At 43.6% G+C, this 22,262-nt stretch overlaps 1 protein-coding gene across 1 annotated transcript; it reads right to left on the bottom strand.

Moving 5' to 3' along the window:
- Positions 1 to 4,022: 4,022 nt before the first annotated feature.
- Positions 4,023 to 20,515, bottom strand: LOC126236839 (uncharacterized). The gene is made up of 4 exons (XM_049946441.1): positions 20,458 to 20,515; positions 19,296 to 19,387; positions 12,804 to 13,664; positions 4,023 to 4,532 (listed from the first exon to the last, which is right to left on the bottom strand). Exons 3-4 carry the CDS (start codon positions 13,644 to 13,646, stop codon positions 4,116 to 4,118), a joined length of 1,260 nt encoding a protein of 419 aa, XP_049802398.1. The 5' UTR covers positions 13,647 to 13,664; positions 19,296 to 19,387; positions 20,458 to 20,515; the 3' UTR covers positions 4,023 to 4,115.
- Between the last annotated feature and the right edge of the window lie 1,747 nt (positions 20,516 to 22,262).

The raw sequence follows: 22,262 nt of genomic DNA, 5'->3' as shown, positions 1-22,262 counted from the left end.
CCACACGGAATGGTTGTGCGGTTAGAGGCGCCACGTCACGGATTGTGCGGTACCTCCCGCCGGAGGTTCGAGTCCTCCCTCGAACATGGGTGTAAGTTTTGTTCTTAGCATACGCTAGTTTAAGTTGTGTGTGAGTCTAGGGCTAGGGACCGATGAACTCAGCAGTTTGGTTCCTTAGGAATTCACACACATTTTTTGTAAAACAGCGATTTATATAAAATATAAATTCAGTAACATGTAAAATAAGTGTTGACCAAAGAAAGAAGCTACATAAGGCGCGATCTGTAGAACAAATGCAAGATGGAAAGACTATATATGCTCATGTCAGTCCACAGTAAGCCATCTGCATTGAATTAGCTGACTTACTATCTCATATATATATATATATATATATATATATATATATATATATATATTCCTCTTGCGACATGGCCAGCCCACTGCCATTTGAAGGAACCTGCTGTCTCTAAGATGTCATTAACCTTCGTCACAGACCGGATGTCATCTGCCCTTTTCCTGTCCTTTCTTGTATAGCCCAGCATTGATCTCTCCATGGCTCTCTATGCTGTCCTAAGTTTCCCTTTTGTAAATGAGTTCAGTGTCCATGTCTCGCAGCCATACGTCATCACAGGAAGAATGCATCTGTGATCGCAGAATTTTAATTCAGCATAGAGAATTTTCCAGTTATACATCGCTGTTGGCTATCCAAATGTTATCCTTTTTATTTTAAAATTAATCTAGTACTGGAGTGGAGTCCGAGGGAGCACCGGAGGCCTAGAGGAAGACCACCAGACAGATGGGACAAAGACATTATATATATATATATATATATATATATATATATATATATATAGAGAGAGAGAGAGAGAGAGAGAGAGAGAGAGAGAGTGTATGCATGGTCATACGTGATAGTGAGAAATTTCTTGGTGCGGAAAATGAAAGTCAGTTCCTTATTTCTTTGGGAAGAACTAGTGCACCGCATGAGCATTTCCGCGCTAATAACTGTTTTGTTCTGAAAAACATGAAGTAAGTTGGTGATAAAGTCCATGACTGCTTTCAAGGAAGGAAAAGCTTTACTACCCCATAATTACATACTGATCGACGAAAGTGTAGTTATATGAGTCTAGTATTTCTTACTACATATTGTTTGTATTTTCAAGACGTGTATTGGTGTTGAGGTTTATGCCTGGTCATATCAGTTGGTTATGAGTTCGTTTTCCTCTATCTGTTAAGAGTGTCCCGAGACCCACTGTAGTGCGATGTATGTTTAAACTTTCTGTTTTGAGACAGCTTTGTGAAGCATATAATAGCAAGAAGAAAAAAATTGATGACGAGACGGAGTTAATGTTTTGGTGAATGGTGATATCTGTGATTGCAGAATTTTAATTCAGCATAGAGAATTTTCCAGTTATACATCGCTGTTGGCTATCCAAATGTTATCCTTTTTATTTTAAAATTAATCTAGTGTGAATTGCAGTTTCGTTGATCATTTCTTGGATAAGCGTTAGTAAACTGCACTTTTTTCGACCGCCTGGTTAGCCGTGCGGTCCAACGCACGGCTTACCGGGCGGGAAGGAGCCCCTGGTACCCGGCACGAATCCGCCCGGCGGATTTGTGTCGAGGTCCGATGAACCGGCCAGTCTGTGGATGGTTTTTAGGCGGTTTTCCATCTGTCTTGGCGAATGCAGGCTGCTTCCTCTTATTCCGCCTCAGTTACACTATGTCGGCGATTGCTGCGCAAACAAGTCTCCACGTACGCGTACACCACCATTACTAAAAATGGTTCAAATGGCTCTGAGCACTAAGGAACTTAACATCTATGGTCATCAGTCCCCTAGAACTTAGAACTACTTAAACCTAACTAACCTAAGGACATCACACAACACCCAGTCATCACGAGGCAGAGAAAATCCCTGACCCCGCCGGGAATCAAACCCGGGAACCCGGGCGTGGGAAGCGAGAACGCTACCGCACGACCACGAGCTGCGGACACCACCATTACTCTACCACGCAAACATAGGGGTTACACTCGTCTGGTGTGAGACGTTCCCTGGGGCCTCCACCGGGGGCCGAACCGCACAATAACCCTGGGTTCGGTGTGGGGCGGCGGAGGGTTGAAGTGGACTGCGATAGTCGTCGTGGGGTTGTGGACCACTGCGGCTGCGGCGGGAACGGAGCCTCTCCGTCGTTTGTAGGTCCCTAGTTAAAATACAGTATATTCAAAACTGCACTTTAACAGACCAAACTATCTCATGTAGTAGCTGAAAGTTCCACTTTCGGAATTATTAGTAACGAGTTATCTCAGCCACAAGCAAATGTGTTACAGCAAATGCAGTGGGGCTGTTATCCAACGCACATTGTTCAACCGCACGGTAACCATCAGCTTAATCGAATTCCGTGCTTCGCTAGATCTGTGGTGGTAGGGACCAGCATAAGTCACCTTGCCCGTCGTGAAATATCTCTTAGGGAAGCTGGGCACAGTTTCACCACTCTTTTAAACACTAACGTCCAGTCTTCTCGCACGTTAACAGGAGGGAGGCAAATGCACTATTGGCCATTAAGATTGCTACACCAAGAAGAAATGCAGATGATAAACGGGTATTCATTGGACAAACATACTATACTAGAACTGACATGTGATTACATTTTCACGCAATTTGGGTTCATAGATCCTGAGAAATCAGTACCCAGAACGACCACCTCTGGCCCTAATAACGGCCTTGATACGCCTTGGATGGCGTGTACAGGTACAGCTACAGGTGCCCATGCAGCTTCAACACGATACCACAGTTCATCAATAGTAGTGACTGGCATATTGTGACGAGCCACTTGCTCGGCCACCATTGAGCAGACGTTTTCAATTGGTGAGATACCTGGAGAATGTGCTGGCCAGGGCAGCAGTCGAACATTTTTTTTATCCAGAATGGCCCGTACAGGACCTGCAACACGCCGCGTGCATTATCTTACTGAAATGTAGGGTTTCGCCACGAGTCGTAACACATCTGAAATGTAACATCCACTGTCCAACGTGCCGTCAATGCGAACAAGAGGTGACCGAGACGTGTAACCAATGGCACCCCATACCATCTCGCCGGGTGATACGCCAGTATGGCGATGACGAATACACGCTTCCAATGTGCGTTCACCGAGATGTCACTAAACACGGATGCGACCATCATGATGCTGTAAACAGAACCTGGATTCATGCGAAAAAATGACGTTTTGCCATTCGTGCACCCAGATTCGTCGTTGAGTACACCATCGCAGACGCTCCTGTCTGTGATGCAGCCATGGTCTCCGTGTTGATAGTCCATGCTGCTGCAAACGTCGTCCAACTGTTCGTGCAGATGGTTGTTGTATTGCAAACGTCCCCATCTGATGACTCAGGGATCGAGACGTGGCTGAACGATGCGTTACAGCCAAGCGGATAAGATGCCTGTCATCTCGACTGCTAATGATACGAGTCCGTTGGGATCCAGCACGACGTTCCGTATTACCCTCCTGAACCCACGATTCCATATTATGCTAAAAGTCATTGGATCTCGGCCAACGCGAGCAGCAATGTCACGATACGATAAACCGCAATCGCGATAGTCTACAATCCGACCTTTATCAAAGTCGGAAATGTGATGGTACGCATTTCTCCTCCTTACACGCGGCATCACAACAACGTTTCACCAGGCAACGCCGGTCAACTGCTGTTTGTGTATGAGAACTCGGCTGGAAACTTTCCTCATGTCAGCACGTTGTAGGTGCCACCACCGGCGCCAACATTGTGTGAATGCTCTGAAAAGCTAACCATTTGCATATCACAGCATCTTCTTCCTGTCGGTTAAATTTCGCGTCTGTAGCACGTCTTCTCCGTGGTGTAGCAATTTTAATGGCCAGTAGTGCAGGTTTTCCACCATCATAAGTGAAAGTTTCTGTAAATACTTGAACTATTACGGTATACTTGAGATATATAACAAATGAGAATTAAGGGAAAAAGTGACGATATCATAAGATTTAAGAGGAATATTTTATTATTACGAATTCAGATCTCTCGTCACCGCTTTCAGAGTACAGGCTTTTTAAGAATGTGGTAGAGGAAAGTCAACTTAGGAGAGAAGGAAACTTCATGCAACTTGTGTCTCTAAAAGTCCCCTGGAGTCGAAAGTACGAACGAGGTATTCAACATGTTTTAGAAACTTCTTATTCTTGCAGGTCTTCTGACGAAATCTCTCGATCCTTTCCTCGTAATCTTCAGCTGTAATGTCTGTAGGTACATCTTTTTGGTTCGTGCAGACAATAACTGGCAGCACGCCGAAAGTGATGAAGACAGCGATCAGCGCGAAGTGGTCCATGTCCCGGCGCAGCTGCTCCAGCGGGTAGGCGTCCGCCTGCTGCTGCAGCCCCAGGGCCCGCAGCGTTTGCTGCAGCGTGCTGTGGTATTCGGACAGCAGCAGGTCCGTGTGCTGTTGCAGCAGCTCCGGGCTGGCGCTCGTGTGCAAAAAGTAATGCAAGTCCTCCGCTGGAGACCCGATGTGCAGGCCCTGCAATTACATAAAACATTCATAGTCTACAGATGCCTGCTAACTGCTGCTCGGCCATGGCAAATGTACACAATAAGACAGCAAAAACGATGCACCATGAATGACTTATCCGAATGGGACGCAAATCGGAAGATGTGATCTACATGTGCAGGCCAACAAAAGGTTACGTTTTCAGAAAAATTGGATTAATTATTCAAGAGAAAGAGCTTTACAAATTGTGCTAGTCAATAACGCCTTGGTCTACCTCTGGCCATTATGCGAGCAGTAATTCGGCTTGGTATTGATTTCATCCTGAGGAGTATCAAGCCATATTCTGTCCAGCTGGCACGTCCAATCTGTCCAAGCTGGTTGGAGGACCCTGCCCATAATGCTCGAAACTTTCTTAGTTGGGGAGAGAACCGGCGGTCTTGCTCGCCGAAGCAAGGTTTGGCAAGCGGTAGGAACACTCGGTTCGGAATCTCATTCACTGAAGTACAGTTTTCATCTGTGATCCGTTCCGATGACCACCTGAACAATTGTCTGAAGGCACACAGACAATAGTTGGATACCATACCAACCCGACGGTCGCCCGCCATACTGCCCGACAGTTGAAAGTGAGGCCAGAGGAGCCATTTCGTTTCATATCAGGACACTTTCTGTTGTAATCCGCTCCATCATTACAGCGCAGCAGTACGTCGACGATATTCTACGCTGCATATTGTTGCCCCTCTTTGCAAGCCATCATGAGCAACATAACGCCCGCCCGCACTCGCTAAGAGTTTCTAGTGCTTCTCTTCGTGCTTGCCAAACTCTACCTCGACCAACAAGGTAGACGGATCTGTACCCGTTGGTAACGTTTAGAGCAATGTCGACAGGGCCGCTCATGAGCTCTTTCCGGTCGATGATTATGACAACAGGATTGTCACATGCTAAGAGTACGCTGATAAAGCGAAGCTTGCTATAAGTATATACACAAAGAGAAGCTTTCTATTCGCAAGGCGCCTAAGGGAACTGGTAGCAAACTTTCTACGTCTGTTCCACTGTTAATCACAGAGCACAGTGGCGATCAAGAGTCCAGGTCACGGGCACGACTGTAATAGTCCTTAGCCCTGCTTCACATTTTCCTCGTCGTCACGCCACGCTGTCTTAACCTGAGGAACATGCCCCATTTAAGAGGCAGTACACTAGCAATGTATATGACTTGGTTTTATTGGTTAAAATGGCTCTGAGCACTATCGGACTTAACATCTGAGGTCATCAGTCCCCTACAACTTAGAACTACTTAAACCTAACGACATCACACACATCCATGCCCGAGGCAGGATTCGAACCGGAGACCGTAGCAGTCACGCGGTTCCGAACTGAAGCGCCTAGAACCACTCGGCCACCGCGACCGGCTGACTTGGTTTTATATCTCATACTTTGCAACAACATAGATCACATGTCCATTATAAATATCCGGGCTGTTATGCCGTGGTCGGTTGATAAATTCTGTGTCATTTCCCAACGTTTCGTCTCCGACTGCGTGAGACATCTTCAAGGGGGTCCGTAGCTCGATGGAAGGTCCAACACACCCACTGGCTCGCTACTGACTGGGTGTCAGTATATTCGGTAAAATGAAAAGCAAGAGCGGTAACAATAAGAGCGCAATCGGAGAGAGTGAATAGGTGGAAGGACCACACTGAAGACTTCTATAATGGGGAGGACTTGTTCTCATGACTTGATAGAAGATGAAAAAGAACTCGATCGGGAAGAGATAGGGGATCCAGTGTTAGAATCAAAATTTAAAAGAGCTTTGAAACATTCAGATGCAAATAAGGTAGAAGGAATAGACAACATTCAATCAGAATTTATAAAATCATTTGTGGAAGTAGCAAAAAAATGGCTATACATGTTGGTGTGTAGAATCTATGAGACTGGCGGTATACCACCAGACGTTCGGAAAAACATCATCCACACTGTTCCGAAGATTGCAAGAGCCGACAAGTCCAAGAATTACCGCACAATCAGCTAAATAGCTCATGCATCCAAGTTGCTGACAAGAATAATATTGGAAAAAATGGAAAAGAAAATTCAGGATCTATTACATGACGATCAGTTTGGCTTTAGGAAAGGTAAAAGTACTAGATAGGCAGTTATGACGTTGCGGTTGTTAATGGAAGTATGACAAGAAAAATCAAAGCAAATTATTAGGACTTGTCGACCTGGAAAAAGCGGTCGACAGTGTAGAATGGTGCAAGATGTTCGAAACCCTGAGAAAAATACGGGTAAGTTATAGGGAAAGACGGATGATATACAATTTGTACCAGGACTAAGAGTGAGCAATAAGAGTGGAAGATCCAGAAGAAACTGCTTGGATTAAAAAGAGTATGATACGGGGGTCTATTCTTATGCTCCCAATATTCATTCTACACAGCGAAGAAACAATAACGGAAATAAAAGAAACGTGCAAGAGTGGAATTAAAATTCAAGGTGAAAGGATGTCAATGATAAGATTTGCTGATTACTTTGCTATCCTCGGAGACAGTGAAGAAGAATTACAGTATTTATTAGCTGGAATGAACAGTCTAGTTAATATAAAATCCGAACTGATAGTAAATAGAAGAAAGAAGAAAGTAATGAGGATTTACAGAAATGAGAACAGCGAATTGGTGACCAAGAAGAAGATGAACTTAAAGTTTTCTGCTACCTAGGCTGTAAAATAAACCATGATGGATGGAGGAATGAGAATGTAAAAAGTAAAGACAAGCAGTCACAAAAAGAGCATTTCTGTCCAAGAGAAGTCTACTAGTATCAAACACAGACCTTAATTTGAAGCAAAAATTTCTGAGGACGTACATTTTGAGCACAGCCCTGAGTGGTAGTGAGACATGATCTGTAGAGAAACGGGAGCGAAAGAGAATGGAAGCATTTGAGGTGAGGTGCTACAGAAGAATGTTGAAAATCAAGTGGACTGATACGGTGAGAAATGAGGAGGTTCTCCAGAGAATCAGTGATTAAAGAAATATATGAACAACACTGACAAGACAAAATATTGACAAGAAGAAGGGACAGGATCTCCTGGTTGTCAGACCGTATGGCGCCAGACAGTTGGGTTGGTATCCCACCGCTGTTCCAGGACGTCTCCAGACACATCTTCGCTCGCCGTGAGGGCTCGGTTCTCGTTCCCACACAATGAAGGTTTCTGCTGCTTGTCTCCGTGTATGCTAAACCTACCTTGTCGGACAGTATCGCCGGATCTCATCTCAGCTGAGAACTTTTCGGGCATTATATGCAGGGCCCTTCCACCAGCCCTCGAATTTGACGATCTAACGCACCAGTTGGATATAATTTGGCACGATATCCCTCATGTGTACATCCAACAGCTCTATCAATCAATGGCAAGCCGGATAACTGCTTGGATAAGAGGCAGAGGGGTACCGACATTTTATTGGCTTGGTTACTTTGTGAAGCGCTTCATTTGAATAAATCATCCAATTGTTCCAAAATTGTGATCATTTATTTCTCTGTAAGTGTATATTACACCTATCGATTTCCGACTCTTCGGATAATTCCTTTGTGGGCTTCGTGTTTTTTGTCTTGGATTATATACAGCGTGTTACAAAAAGGTACGGCTAAACTTTCAGGAAACATTCCTCACACACAAATAAAGGAAATATGTTATGTGGACATGTGTCCGGAAACGCTTAATTTCCATGTTAGAGCTCATTTTAGTTTCATCAGTATGCACTGTACTTCCTCGATTCACCGCCAGTTGGCCAAATTGAAGGAAGGTAATGTTCACTTCGGTGCTTGTGTTGACATGCGACTCATTGCTCTACAGTACTAGCATCAAGCACATCAGTACGTAGCGTCAACAGGTTAGTGTTCATCACGAATGTGGTTTTGCAGCCAGTGCAATGTTTACTAATGCGGAGTTGGCAGATGCCCATTTGATGTATGGATTAGCACGGGGCAATAGCCGTGGCGCGGTACGTTTGTATCGAGACAGATTTCCAGAACGAAGGTGGCCCGACAAGAAGACGTTAGAAGCAATTGATCGGGGTCTTAGGGAGCACGGAACATTCCATCCTATGACTCGTGACTGGGGAAGACCTAGAACGACGAGGACACCTGCAATGGACGAGGCAATTCTTCGTGCAGTTGACAATAACCCTAATGTCAGCGTCAGAGAAGTTGCTGCTGTACAAGGTAACGTTGACCACGTCAATATATGGAGAGTGCTACGGGAGAAACAGTTGTTTCCGTACCATGTACAGCGTGTGCAGGCACTATCAGCAGCTGATTGGCCTCCACGGGTACACTTCTGCGAATGGTTCATCCAACAATGTGTCAATCCTCATTTCAGTGCAAATGTTCTCTTAACGGTTGAGGCTTCATTCCAAAGTGATCAAATTGTAAATTTTCACAATCAACATGTGTCGGCTGACGAGGATCCGCACGCAATTGTGCAATCACGTCATCAACACAGATTTTCTGTGAACGTTTGGGCAGGCATTGTTGGTGATGTCTTGATTGGGCCGCATGTTCTTCCACCTACGCTCAATGGAGTGCTTTATCATGATTTCATACGGGATACTCTACCTGTGCTGCTAGAACATGCGCCTTTACAAGTACGACACAACATGTGGTTCACGCACGATGGAGCTCCTCCACATTTCAGTCGAAGTGTTCGTACGCTTCTCAACAACAGATTCGGTGACCGATGGATTGGTAGAGGCGGACCAATTCCATAGGGTCCACGCTCTCCTGACCTCAACCCTCTTGACTTTCATTTATGGGGGCATTTGAAAGCTCTTGTCTACGCAACCCCGGTACCAAATGTAGAGACTCTTCGTGCTCGTATTGTGGACGGCTGTGATACAATACGCCATTCTCCAGGGCTGCATCAGCGCATCAGGGATTCCATGCGACGGAGGGTGGATGCATGTATCCTCGCTAACGGAGGACATTTTGAACATTTCCTGTAACAAAGTGTTTGAAGTCACGCTGGTACGTTCTGTTGCTGTGTGTTTCCATTCCATGATTAATGTGATTTGAAGAGAAGTAATAAAATGAGCTCTAACATGGAAAGTAAGCGTTTCCGGACACATGTCCACATAACATATTTTCTTTCTTTGTGTGAGAGGAATTTTTCCGGCAAGTTTGGCCGTACCTCTTTCTAACACCCTGTATATACGTAGGAAGCCTGGTAGGGCGTTGATGGTATCTTGTTGTAGTAACAACTTGGTGACTGTTATGTAATTACGTGCTATGTAGATGATTTAAATAAGTTTGAGAGCTGTTTTCGTATCTTATGCTTTATTATAGAAGCTGTGTCACAGGGTGACATTTATTGAGCTATATGAAAAAAAGTAAATTACTTACAAACTACGGTTTGCACACACTTTATTCGACGTGTAAACGTCTCTACAGATAATCGGATTTAGGTTATGACATATTCGATATGCCTGTCATCACTGGCGATGATGTGGTGCAGACGAATAGCGAAAGTCTGCATATTCCGCAGAAGTGTCGGAATATCGACGCTGTCGATGACCTCCTGAGTGGCTCTTTTCAGGTCAGCAATTGTTTTGGGGTTACTGCTGTACACCTTGTCTTTAATATAGCTCTACAAAATTAGTCGCACTTGTTCAGATCAGGCGAATATGGCGGCCAATCGCGAGGCTCATGCCAGTGACCTCTGGGTACCCCAGAGCCAGAAAGCGGTCCCCAGAGTGCTCCTCCAGGACATCAAACATTCTCCTGCTTCGATGGCGTCGATCTCCGTCTTGCATGAACCACATCTTGTCGAAATCAGGTTCACTTGGGTAATGGGGATGAAACCATATTCCAAAACCTTCGGTAGGCACCGCGCCATCAAGGAATATCGCCCCGATTATTCCGTGACTGGACATTGCACACCACACAGGGTGAGGGTAAAGAGATTTCTCGATCACGAAATGCGGATTTTCAGTGCCCCAAAGGTGCCAGTTTTGCTTATTGACGAACCCATCCAAATGAACGTGGGGTTCGTCGCTAAACCAATCCATGTAGGCACATACAAATTCCCATCATGCCCCACGACAAACCGTGCAGTTTGAACGTCCTAACGCAAACTGTGCAGAAGTCATGACGATGTTATTTCACATAGTTGTTTATTACCTGGCTATTGCAGTTGTTGCTGCTTTTTTCTGGTTATGTCCTTTGTCAATAATTTAATGTTAATTCAGTTTATTGTATGGAGGATACTTTGATTGTTATATTTTATTGTCTGAGCCCTACGTCTGCACAACCCCAGCTCTAACCCCTACTCTACCCAAATACTGCGTTACAACTGTTACTTCCTTGTGTGATGATCAGATTGAATTATTAAGAAATAGCTGGAAATGTGTAAAATATCGACCAGAGCTCAGATCATGAATTTTCGGAGCAGAGACTGAAAGCACAGGACACAATGATGCAAGGGTACACACTAATTAACACTGTGTTCGTAGTCAAAAAGACTTTGGTTATACGTACTCAAAAGAAATTGGTTACGGAAGGAGATCGAAGTGTGGCTGTAAAAGACTTACTTTGGCAGCCGTAGGCTGCTTGCATTTATAGAGGTGCTCTAGGTAAGTGTGTCGTGCAGTGCCTGGATTTTTCATCGTTGGTAAAGTATCACAGTATATCCAAAAGCAGACGAAAGAACTAAATTCATTGTATTCTCAAGTGTTAACCGATTTTTAAAATGTAATAGAAGCTTCGAAAAGATCCAATAAAACTAAATACATAAATAAAGGTTTCCTACATTTTTTGTTTTGTCTGAAAGTATTTATAACGTGATCTTTTTCAGTGTACGTGAAAACCAACATCCTGGCGGGTAGAGTATGTAGAGTAGATAGGGCACTAACAACAGTATCAAGTATTATGGACATACTTGTCTTGAAGATAGGGTATGTCATCATGCTGTGCGTCGTAGTTAATTTGTTTGAATAATAGTACGTTTGTATTTTACAACAATTGTTTTTGTGCACTACACTGATAGCGTTTACATGTACAGGTGTTTGCATATTTTCCCCCTAAACGAACAACAACAATAAAATTTGCATTTTTTGTTTAAAAGTAATGTTAATCCAAACTGTGAGTCAAGAAAAATTAGAATACTGATGTACTGACATAAGCACGGATTACTCAATGAAAGAACAAATGAGTTAATGAGAAAATTGACTTCTATTATATTTTAATTTAGACCAGACGAACGGAGTGGATAGTGTTGTGGGAAGAGTGTGAAGGATGACATCAAGAAAAGTAAAAGAAGAGTAATAGAAAGTAATCGAAATAAAGCAGCCGATACGGATAAATTAAATTGAGAAATAAGACGCTGAAAGTAATAGAAGAGCTTCACTATTTGCGTAACAAAATAACTGATGACGGCCGAAGTAGAGAGGATATAAAATGCAGACGCAGTAGCAAAAAAAGAGTTTCTGAAAAAGTATTTTAACATCTAATATAAATCAAAGTTTTGAGAAGTCTTTTGTGGAGGTATTTGTAGTAAATGTGCGTAAGAGCAACAATGTAGTCAAGAAGAGAATATAAGATTTTGAAATGTGATGCTGCTTCAGAATCCTGAAGAATAGTTGGGCAGACTGGTTAACTAATCATGAGATCCTGTATTAAATTCGGGAGAAAATTAATTTAGGGCACAATCTGATGTATTAATAAGAAACATGCTGAGGTATCAAGGAATAGTCTGGTAATGGAGGGAAGTAGGAAAGCGGGGGAGGAGGGGTGTTAAAATTACGGACGAGGCTCGAATCTGGTATGCAGGTTCAAATGGATGCAGTTGGCAGTAGTTACATAGAGATGAAGAGGCTTGCAGAGGATACAGTAGCGCTGAGAACAGCACCAAAGCTGTGTTTGGACTGTAGACAAAAACAAGAACAACTACTAATACAGGTACAATATAGTGTGATTAATTTTCAAATTATAAGTAGAATTATGTTTGGGAAGACTTTTTCAAGGTCAGTTCTGTGTGTCACAAGAATAGAGGAGCATCATAGAACTCAACATCTAGTTCTCAGAAGAAAGTATTCTGTGTTATGGAAACAAAAATTAAAATAGTGTAAAAAGAATGCTACATTATCATTGAGAAGGAAAATGAAACAGTATTGTTAATCTCTTACATTTTTGGAAAGTTTGACGTCCATAAATGTCGTGTGTAATGACGAACTTCGTATTCCATTGCTGTGGTTGGGCCCCCTTACACTACAAAATTGTCACGTATTGCTGAAAACTCAATGAGAATGCCAGAACCTCGCATGAACTTACCTGAAAGTCAAAAAAGCGCACTTGCATGTCGTCCCCTACGGCACGGAACACCATATTGTTCTTGTGTAGGTCACCGTGCAACATGACCTTGAAGTCGACGTGACACTGTTTAACCAACTCGACTGACTTCTCGTATAAGTTGCTAGTGAAGGCGCGGATCTTGTCGGTGTATTTGTGGAACCACGAGTAGTTGTCCAAGGCCTGTAAAAACCTGCTGAAGTTCTCTTCTCCCTTCTCTTGGTGCTGAAGCATTAAGTCGTTGAAGATGAGTGACTGCCTGAAGACCTTGCTGGCGTACTGCCAGTCATTGAGCACCTTAAGCGAGGCGCCGTGCATCCTGGCGATGCTGTGCATGACGGTTCGGCACTGCGACAGGTTCAGGTCCAAGCCTATCTTTTCTTTGCGGAAACCCGCAGCGTCCAGGTCCTCCACGACCAAGAAACTGACGGGCTGCGACCCCAGCGCGTAGAGTTTGGGTCCCAGCGTCTGCCACTTGGAGCCTTCGGCCTTCTTCAACACTGAGTTCACTGCGGGGAGGAACTGGCCGTAGGCAACCTCTTCTTTGGTGTACACGCCACTGTTTATCACGTCCTGGATCGTGCCGCCCACGTTCGGCGCGGCCTTCACGATCAGTGACGTCTCCGAAGCAGCTCTACTGCCGCTATCTGACCGCACGACCACTCGGAAGGTCTGGCTTAGGTAGCCCCCCTCCACTTTTTCCCTCAAAACTACCTCCACTTTGGACTCGTCTGTGTCGGGATCTTCGTTCTTCAGCGCGTTTACGATGAAGCTCTTGTCCAGCCATGATGGCCAATACTCGTCATTGGCGGTCTTACTCTCCATAACACCACACTTTTCAGCCTAAAAAATAAGAGAAATGAAAATAACAGTTGGGAAACAAAGAAATGTATTATATTTGTAAGTATAGGGTTAAACATACTGTATTCTCTTAATATCAGCTGATCACGTAAGTAACAAAATAGTTGTTGTCCCTTAAATCACAAGTCCATCTTTGATAAAAAAAAAACTCCGACAATGTAGCAAAACCAAAGGAAATAAGCTGTAGCTCAGTTCTATATCGTTCCTGAACTGGAATGAATGAACGACGGTTTACAGCTATAGTCTACGAAACCTTAAATGCAAATTACCAGTTGAAACACAAATGATATAAAACTGTGGCAATACCAACCCGCTGAGAACAAAACTCACGCGGTAGAAATGATATTTGCATGGAATTCGAAAAGAGGTTCAAAATGGTTCAAATGGCTCATAGCACTATGGGACCCAACATCTGAGGTCATCAGTCCCCTAGAACTTAGAACTACTTAAACCTAACTAACCTAAGGACATCACACACATCCATGCTCGAGGCAGGATTCGAACCTGCGACCGTAGCGGTCGCGCGGTTCCGGACTGTAGCGCCTAGAACCGCTCGGCGACTCCGGCCGGCGAAAAGAGGTAGTCTTAGATCCCGTTTCTAATAAGGCACAAGGTAAGTTGGCCAGTTGGTTACATTTTCTACGTCTACGTCTACGTACATACTCCACGGGCCAACATAGATGCATGGTGCAGGGTACCTTGTACAACTGATACTCACTCCGTTTCCTGTTTCACTCGCAAATGGAGCAAGAGAGTAACGAGATTCTATGTGCCTCCCGGCGAACCCTAACTTCTCTAACTTTGTCTTCGTGGTCCTCACGCGAGATGTACGAATATATTGTTGGTGGCTGTTTCTGTCTGTCACAAGAGCCGCTTCTCTAAACTTTCTTAACCGTCTACCCTCGACGACCATCATCATAGCACTCACTCGTTGATCGAAAGTAGCGATTACAAATCTAGCAGTATGCCTCTGAATTGTTTCGAGTCTCCCCTTAACTCGAGCCAGTTAGGATCCCAAACTCTCCAACAGTTCTCAAGACTGGATCAGAAAAGTGTACTATACACAGTCTATTTCATAGATGAGCCACACTTCCCTAGGATACTCGCAATAAACGGAAGCCGACAATTCGCCTTGCCTGCTAACGACGTTACGTGTACGTTCCCTTTATTACCATTTTGCAACGTTACTCCTGGATATTTAATAGACGTGACTGTGTCAAACAGCGCACCATTAGTACCGTAACTGATTATTTTTCGAACCTCAGCTTACATTTTTCTTTATTTAGAGTTAACTGCATGTTCCAGTGATTATTTCCATGATTTCTATCGACATGTACATCTAGCTGTCGACACCTACATTTGCATGACTACTCTGCAATTCATACTGAAGTGCTTGCCAGAGGATTCATCGAAACACTTTCACACACTATTTCGCTACCATTCCACTGTGTAACAGCTTAAGGGAAAAACTATCACTTAAATGTTTCCGCGCGAGATCGGATTTCTCTTATTTTATGACAATGGTCATAACTCCCTAAGTAGGTGGGTGTCAACAAAATATTTTCGCGTTACGGAGGAGAACGCTGGAGATGGAAATTTCGTGGAAGGATCTCGCCCCAACGAAAAACGCCTTTGTTTTCATGATTGCCACCTCAACTCGCGTATCATAATCGTGACATGATGTGGAATGAGTTAGTTTACAGGGTATGGACACATTATTCCCTTATGTTCTATGAGCGGGTTATTACTAATTCCCGCCCCCTTTTATTGTCAGTGTCTAACAGAGATCATATGAAGATAACCAAAAAGCACAGCGGTTCAATTATACCACGGCGTGCTGGAAAGTAATGCCTCGAATTTTTATGTGAAAACTCTTAAACATTTAAAATAAAAGAAACGTCATTAACATTCTACGTCTTATTCTTCATGTCTACATATATGCAGCGCTCCGTCTGCTAGGGGCTCCGTATTGTAGCGTGTAACATGGCGGTGTGTAGCGTAATCATGTCGTGAGTAACGGCCTACCGAAATCGAGTTCCGAATTCTAAGAGTTCGTCCAGCCTCTCGTTCAGCATGGCAGTGCCAGACCACTGAAGAGCTTTGGGTTTACTGTCATCTGTCATTTTCCATATAGTCCCAACTTGAACCCATCCGATTTTTTTCTTTCCAAAACTTAAAGAACACGTTCGAGGGCTTCGCATTAACAGAGATGAAGCGGTGCAAGCAGACGTGAGGTTGTGGCTCCGTCACCAAAGTCAAACATTCTACAGTGACTGTATCAACAAACTGGTCTCTCTTTGGGAGAAGTGTGCTCGCCTCGAGGGCGACTTTGTTGGGGATGAAATACACTACTGACCATTAAAATTGCTACACCAAGAAGAAATGCAGATGATAAACGGGTATGCATTGGACAAATATATTATACTAGAACTGACATGTGATTACATTTTCACGCAATTTGGGTGCATAGATCCCGAGAAATCAGTACCCATAACAACCACCTCTGGCCGTAATAACGGTCTTGATACGCCTCGGCATTGAGTCAAACAGAGCTTGGATGGCGTGGAAAGGTGGTCTTAAACCAGAGGCTCAGACAATTCTGCGGAGATCTGGGGTGCAAATTTCTCGACCTCCGCAATCGGGTGGAAAAATGTAGGGGCCCCTGAATAGGTCAGGCGTGCACTACACGCCAGAAGCTCGCCCACCATTGACCAGACGTTTTCAACTGGTGAGAGATCTGGAGAATGTGCTGGCCAGGGGAGTAGTCGAAAGGCCCGTACAGGACCTGCAAATTGCGGTCGTGCATTATTCAGCTGAAATTTAGCGTTTCGCAAGGATAGAATGGAGGGTGGAGCGACGGGTCGTAACACATCTGAAATGTAACGCCCACTGTTCAAAGTGCCGTCAGTGCAAACAAGAGGTGACCGAGACGTGTAACCAATGGTACCCCATACCATTACGCCGGCTGATACGTCAGTATGGCGATGACGAATATGCGCTTCCAATGTGCGTTCACCGCGATGTCGCCAAATACGGATGCGACCATCATGATGCTGTAAACAGAACCTGGATTCGTCCGAAAAAATGACGTTTTGCCATTCGTGCACCCAGATTCGTCGTTGAGTACACCATCGCAGGCGCTCCTGTCTGTGATGCAGCGCCAAGGGTAACCGCAGCCATGGTCTCCGAGCTGATAGTCCATGCTGCTGCAAACGTCGTCGAACTGTTCGTGCAGATGGTTCTTGTCTTGCAAATGTCCCCATCTGTTGACTCAGGGATCGAGACGTGGCTGCACGATCCGTTACAGCCATGCGGATAAGATGCCTGTCATCTCGACTGCTAGCGATACAAGGTCCTTGGGATCCAGCACGGCGTTCCGTATTACCCTCCTGAACCCACCGATTCCATATTCTGCTAACAGTCATTGGATCTCGACCAACGCGAGCAGCAATGTCGCGATACGATAAACCGCAATCGCGATAGCCTACAATCCGATCTTTATCAAAGCCGGAAACGTGATGGTATGCATTTCTCCTCCTTACACGAGGCATCACAACAACATTTCACCAGGCAACGCCGGTCAACTGCTATTTGTGTATGAGAAATCGGTTGGAAACTTTCCTCATGTCAGCACTTTGTAGGAGTCGCCACCGTCTCCAACCTTGTGTGAATGCTCTGAAAAGCTAATCATTTGCGTATCACAGCATGTTCTTCCTGTCGGTTAAATTTCGCGTCTGTAGCACGCCATCTTCGTGGTGTAGCAATTTTAATGGCCAGTAGTATATGTAGACATGAAGAAAACAAGTGTAGGATATTAATAAAGTTTTGTTTTATTTAAAAAGGTTTAAGAATTTTCATTAAAATATTCGAAGGCTTTACCGTTCAGCATGCTCTCGTAATAAAAATGCACGTAACAGTTTGCCTTACTATTCATGTTACTGATCAAATAAAGGAAACATGTTTGTTTAATGCGTGGCACATTGTACGAGCGTTAACTAAAATATCATCTACATAACAGAAGTAGTGAGATTAGAGTCTAGTGCTCAACCAAATCTTCGCAAATGCGAGAGGTTTATAGCAGTGCATACAAATGATGGAGGTAATTGGTTCAGTGTAGCACATTACGAAAAGGGACTAAAGCGAACCAGGCAAGTGGGGTGATGACTGGTTACATGGAAATAGAGCGAAAACCTAAACGTCAACGGATGGAGAAAATAATATAGAAGATAAGTGGAAAGTTATAAAATTAAGATGCAAAGAACCCACAGGCGTTCGGTGTTTCAGTATAATGATGGCATTACAGGCCTTTTTGAAGCAAGTTATTCTATTTGGATGCTAAAAAAAAGGAATTATTAGGAATTGATTATTAAAAGGATGGGTCTGGAACATAATCTATGACTGACAGCACGCATTATAATTCTACAAATTTGCCATTTATGTCATGATAGTGAAAGATACTTACTTGGTTATAGAACATTTGCAGAACTTATGGTGGTATGAGTGGTAGCGTAAGGGTATGGCTACAGTGCACCATCATTTGACACCGTGGTTAGGTGGCCCACACGCTTGCGGGTGCTCAAACAAATCTCAATGGCAAAGAAGGAAGTCGCAGTCCATGGGTTGATGAAGAAACGGGTATCGCAAGAGGAGTCGTCTCGCTGTTACTCGAAGACCTGTGTTTAAGTGGTTGCAGCTGTGCCAAACCAATTAAAACGACTTCTTTAGTCGCCGAATTACGAGCGCTAGGTACATCGCTATGAACCCATGTCAAAGCAGCATAGCGAGCAGTGGAAATAAGTGTATTCGCCATAACCGGAAAAGACGTACACCCATTATCATCGGACAAGGTGAACCTGAATGTTTTTTTGGGACTGTCATGGTGTGAGGTTAAGAAAATGTGCACGGGAGGAGTTAATTGAAATCTCCTAATGATGTTACGAGGGGCTGTCAAGAACAGATGTCGGGGGAAGCTGTCCAAACGGTTCCTTTTTCTTTTTGCTCCACGACAACACTCCACCTCATTATGCACAGGGCGCAGCCACTCATCCTGCTTCTTTGGGTTGCCAAATCCTGACTCTTTCTTCGGACGAAGAAACCAGTTATTGCGTGACATGCATTTCTAGTGTGACAACGAGGTGATTTCCGAGACAGAACGTTTCGTCAACAGCCAAATGCAGACCTGTACAGCCAAGGTCACCATCACTTGTCAGTCGCTGAGAAAATGTATCGCATTGAGGCGTGTGCAAGTAGATAGGGACTAACACCGAGTCTGATAGTCGTAGCTAGATGTTTTCGACGTGATTATTAAGACTTTACGATTATTTCGCATATTCGTGAAGTTCGAACACTAAATAACGAAGCTACCTTTGTATACATATCTAATGCTTACTAACTACAATTTAACGTCAGTTGTAAACTTGCCCATCATAATTTATGGCATCGTAACACATTAGTAGTAATAATTCCAGAATTATTTAGCAATAAACGAGAACCGATAGAGATACTGAAGGTACCCTCTGCCACACACCATCAGGTGGCTTGCGGAGTATGGATGTAGATATAGATGTAGATGTTCAAATACCTAAATTCCATTCTTTTTGTATTCCGTCTCACCTGATGAAGATTTTGGCTTACTGCTTCCTTTCCGAATTTTCAAGAGTTGTTTGTTTAGCAGCTCAACGTGGCGTAGTACAAGTTGGAATGTACTGTAAATAAACGATAAAGACAATTTTATTTTGAAAGTTTCTGTTGAGGTAGTAATGTATCAAATTCAGGTACAGTATATATAATCACACTGCAGAAATAGAATTACAGATTTTAAAGAAGAAAGTGTTACAGATGCTAAGCTCATATAATGGCAATCTAGGCATGGAGGTATAATACGCAAAAAATGTATAGAACTCGGAACGTTAATATTACGACTCCAAATCCAATATATATGCGCACTGTAGAAATCCCAAATTTGTCCTTTGGTTACAAGACAGCTGACGCACGAACTATAGGAAAAAAAGTCAAGTTCACAAGATTTAAGGAAAGTTGACGTAGAAATCTGTCTGCAACAACCCAAACACTTTTTATCGATGTATTAATTCCGCTTTGAGAATCATTCTTTGGAATGGGAAATAAACCGAAGCTCCCCGTGTACAGTCGGTGTCGCATGAGAGACTTGATGAGCAGTGTTTGACACAGCTACGTGGTGCAAACACGAAACTGAAAATTTCTGGAGCTAGACCTTGATCTTTTTAAAGATAATAATCTCAGATAGTAAGTCTAAGTCTCTTGTCAGTTGTACTGGTATCCGCGCTAAAAGTTCAAAAGCATCAGGAGTGGGGTAACCACCTAACGTAGTGTCATTTTAGTTAGAATTGTAATAGGGATGTCCGGGAATTCGTCAATATTAACAAGTGATTCAACTCGATCCCTACCTCGCACTGTTCCTTAAAGTAATATCTATGTCACTTCTGTTATGGTTGCAGCTGAAGTAAAATAAATAATGTTACGAACTTTTGGCACTGTTTTACTGCCAAACAAATGATGTAGAGTTAACGGCAACTAACGTGGCGAAGAGAGCACTCAGACGCGACTGGACGTTAAACTCTTACCTTTATATCTTAGATCGTTTTCACTAAATATCTGCCAGGGTCTCAGGAATCATGTTCTAAATTTATAGTGAAAATTATAGCTTTGTAATAGCCTTATCACTTTAGCTTACGATATGAAAATCTTCCTCTGGCAAACAGTTTGATTTGTAGAATTAAGGTGCGGCGTTACTTACCTGACAGATTAGATATGCTGGAACATTCGTTCACGAATCTCGAATGCTTTCTGCAACTACGCATATATAGCTCGCAGCACAGTTATCTCGCTTCTGATATGTTATCTGGATTTCCTGAATATCAGCTACATTACAAAGGTTATTTATTCCTTAGCAACACCTCCTGGGATACTGACTGCCGATCTTGTATTATGTTCGGAATTTCATGCCACACAAGTTCCATGAGTGTCGTAAGATTAAGATAAAGCGTAGTGCGCAACAGCAGTGAAGAAAGCTATTGCGACAATTTACATTCTGTTCGATATGATAAGACTGCTATCTGATTTACCGGATGATTGCGGTTTCGCAAAATTTCCTTCTGCTTGTATATGGAAAATATTAGGTTGGTGAATAAGCGTTTTTGTTTTGTGTGATGGTATTCTGGTAGCTATGGGTTACTTCATCTAACATCATTTTTTATTTGTAGTTCACTTTTGCTATTTGAGATTACCTATTGCAATTTTGTCATTTGGAGATAGCGAGCGGAGCTGTGGACACTAGGAAATAGAGTGTCAAGTAGAGATATCGGAACATTTCCGACATATTCATCTGCCTGGGTCCAGGATGAGGGTGACAGCAGCGGAAGCAGCCAGAAACATACGCGTCGTGTATGGGGATAACGCCAACGGACAGAGCACGGCAAGAAAATTGTTTTCTCGTTTTAAGGACGATCGTTTTGACATTAGTGACTCTCCAAGTTCAGGAAGACCTTCGTAGTTTGCTGAAGATCCTTTAAACGCTTTAAATTCTTTTCACTCTGGCCAGGTGGCTCAAGGTCATCGTACCGCAAACCGCACCACGCATGGGTTTCGAAAAAGACGATCGTGTGAAACCCAGCTCGCACTATTCGTCCACGAGACTCAGAGGGCCATAGACAGGGGGCCCAGGTAGATGCTGTGTTTTTTGACTTCCGCAAGGCGTTTGATACAGTTCCCCACAGTCATTTAATGAACAAAGTAAGAGCGTGTGGACTATCAGACCAATTGCGTGATTGGATTGAAGAGTTCCTAGATAACAGAACACAGCATGTCATTATCAAATGGTTCAAATGGCTCTGAGCACTTTAGAACTTAACTTCTGAGGTCATCAGTCCCCTAGAACTTACAACTACTTAAACCTAACTAACCCAAGGACGTCACACACATCCATGCCCAAGGCAGGATTCGAACCTGCGACCCTAGCAGTTCGCGCGGTTTCAGACTGAAGCGCTTAGAACTGCTCGACCACCCAGGCTGGCATTTCATTCTCAATGGAGAGAAGTCTTCCGAAGTAAGAGTGATTACAGGTGTGTCGCCGGGGAGTGTGGTAGGACCGTTGCTATTCACAATATATATAAATGACCTTGTGGATAACATAGGAAGTTCACTGAGGCTTTTTTCGAATGATGCTGTAGTACATCGAGAGGTTGTAACAATGAAAACTGTACTGAAATGCAGGAGTATGTGTAACGAATTGACGCATGGTGGAGGGAATGGCAATTGAATCTTAATTACCATTTAGCTAAGATATAGCAGGTCAGCAACTGGAAGAAGTTAACTCCATAAATTATCTGGGATTAGGCATTAGGAGTGATTTAAAATGGAATGACCTTATAAAATTAATCGTCGGCATAGCAGATGCCAGACTGAGATTCATTGGAAGAATCCTAAGGAAATGTAGTCCGAAAACAAAGGAAGTAGGTTACACTACACTTGTTCGCCCACTGCTTGAATATTGCTCACCGGTGTGGGATCCGTGCCAGATAGAGAAGATCCAACGGAGTGTAG

This window comes from Schistocerca nitens, chromosome 2 (assembly GCF_023898315.1).
Source record: "Schistocerca nitens isolate TAMUIC-IGC-003100 chromosome 2, iqSchNite1.1, whole genome shotgun sequence".
NCBI classification, from domain to species: domain Eukaryota; kingdom Metazoa; phylum Arthropoda; class Insecta; order Orthoptera; family Acrididae; genus Schistocerca; species Schistocerca nitens.
Note: the sequence above shows the minus strand (reverse complement) of the source record. Positions and strands in the feature narration are given on the sequence as shown.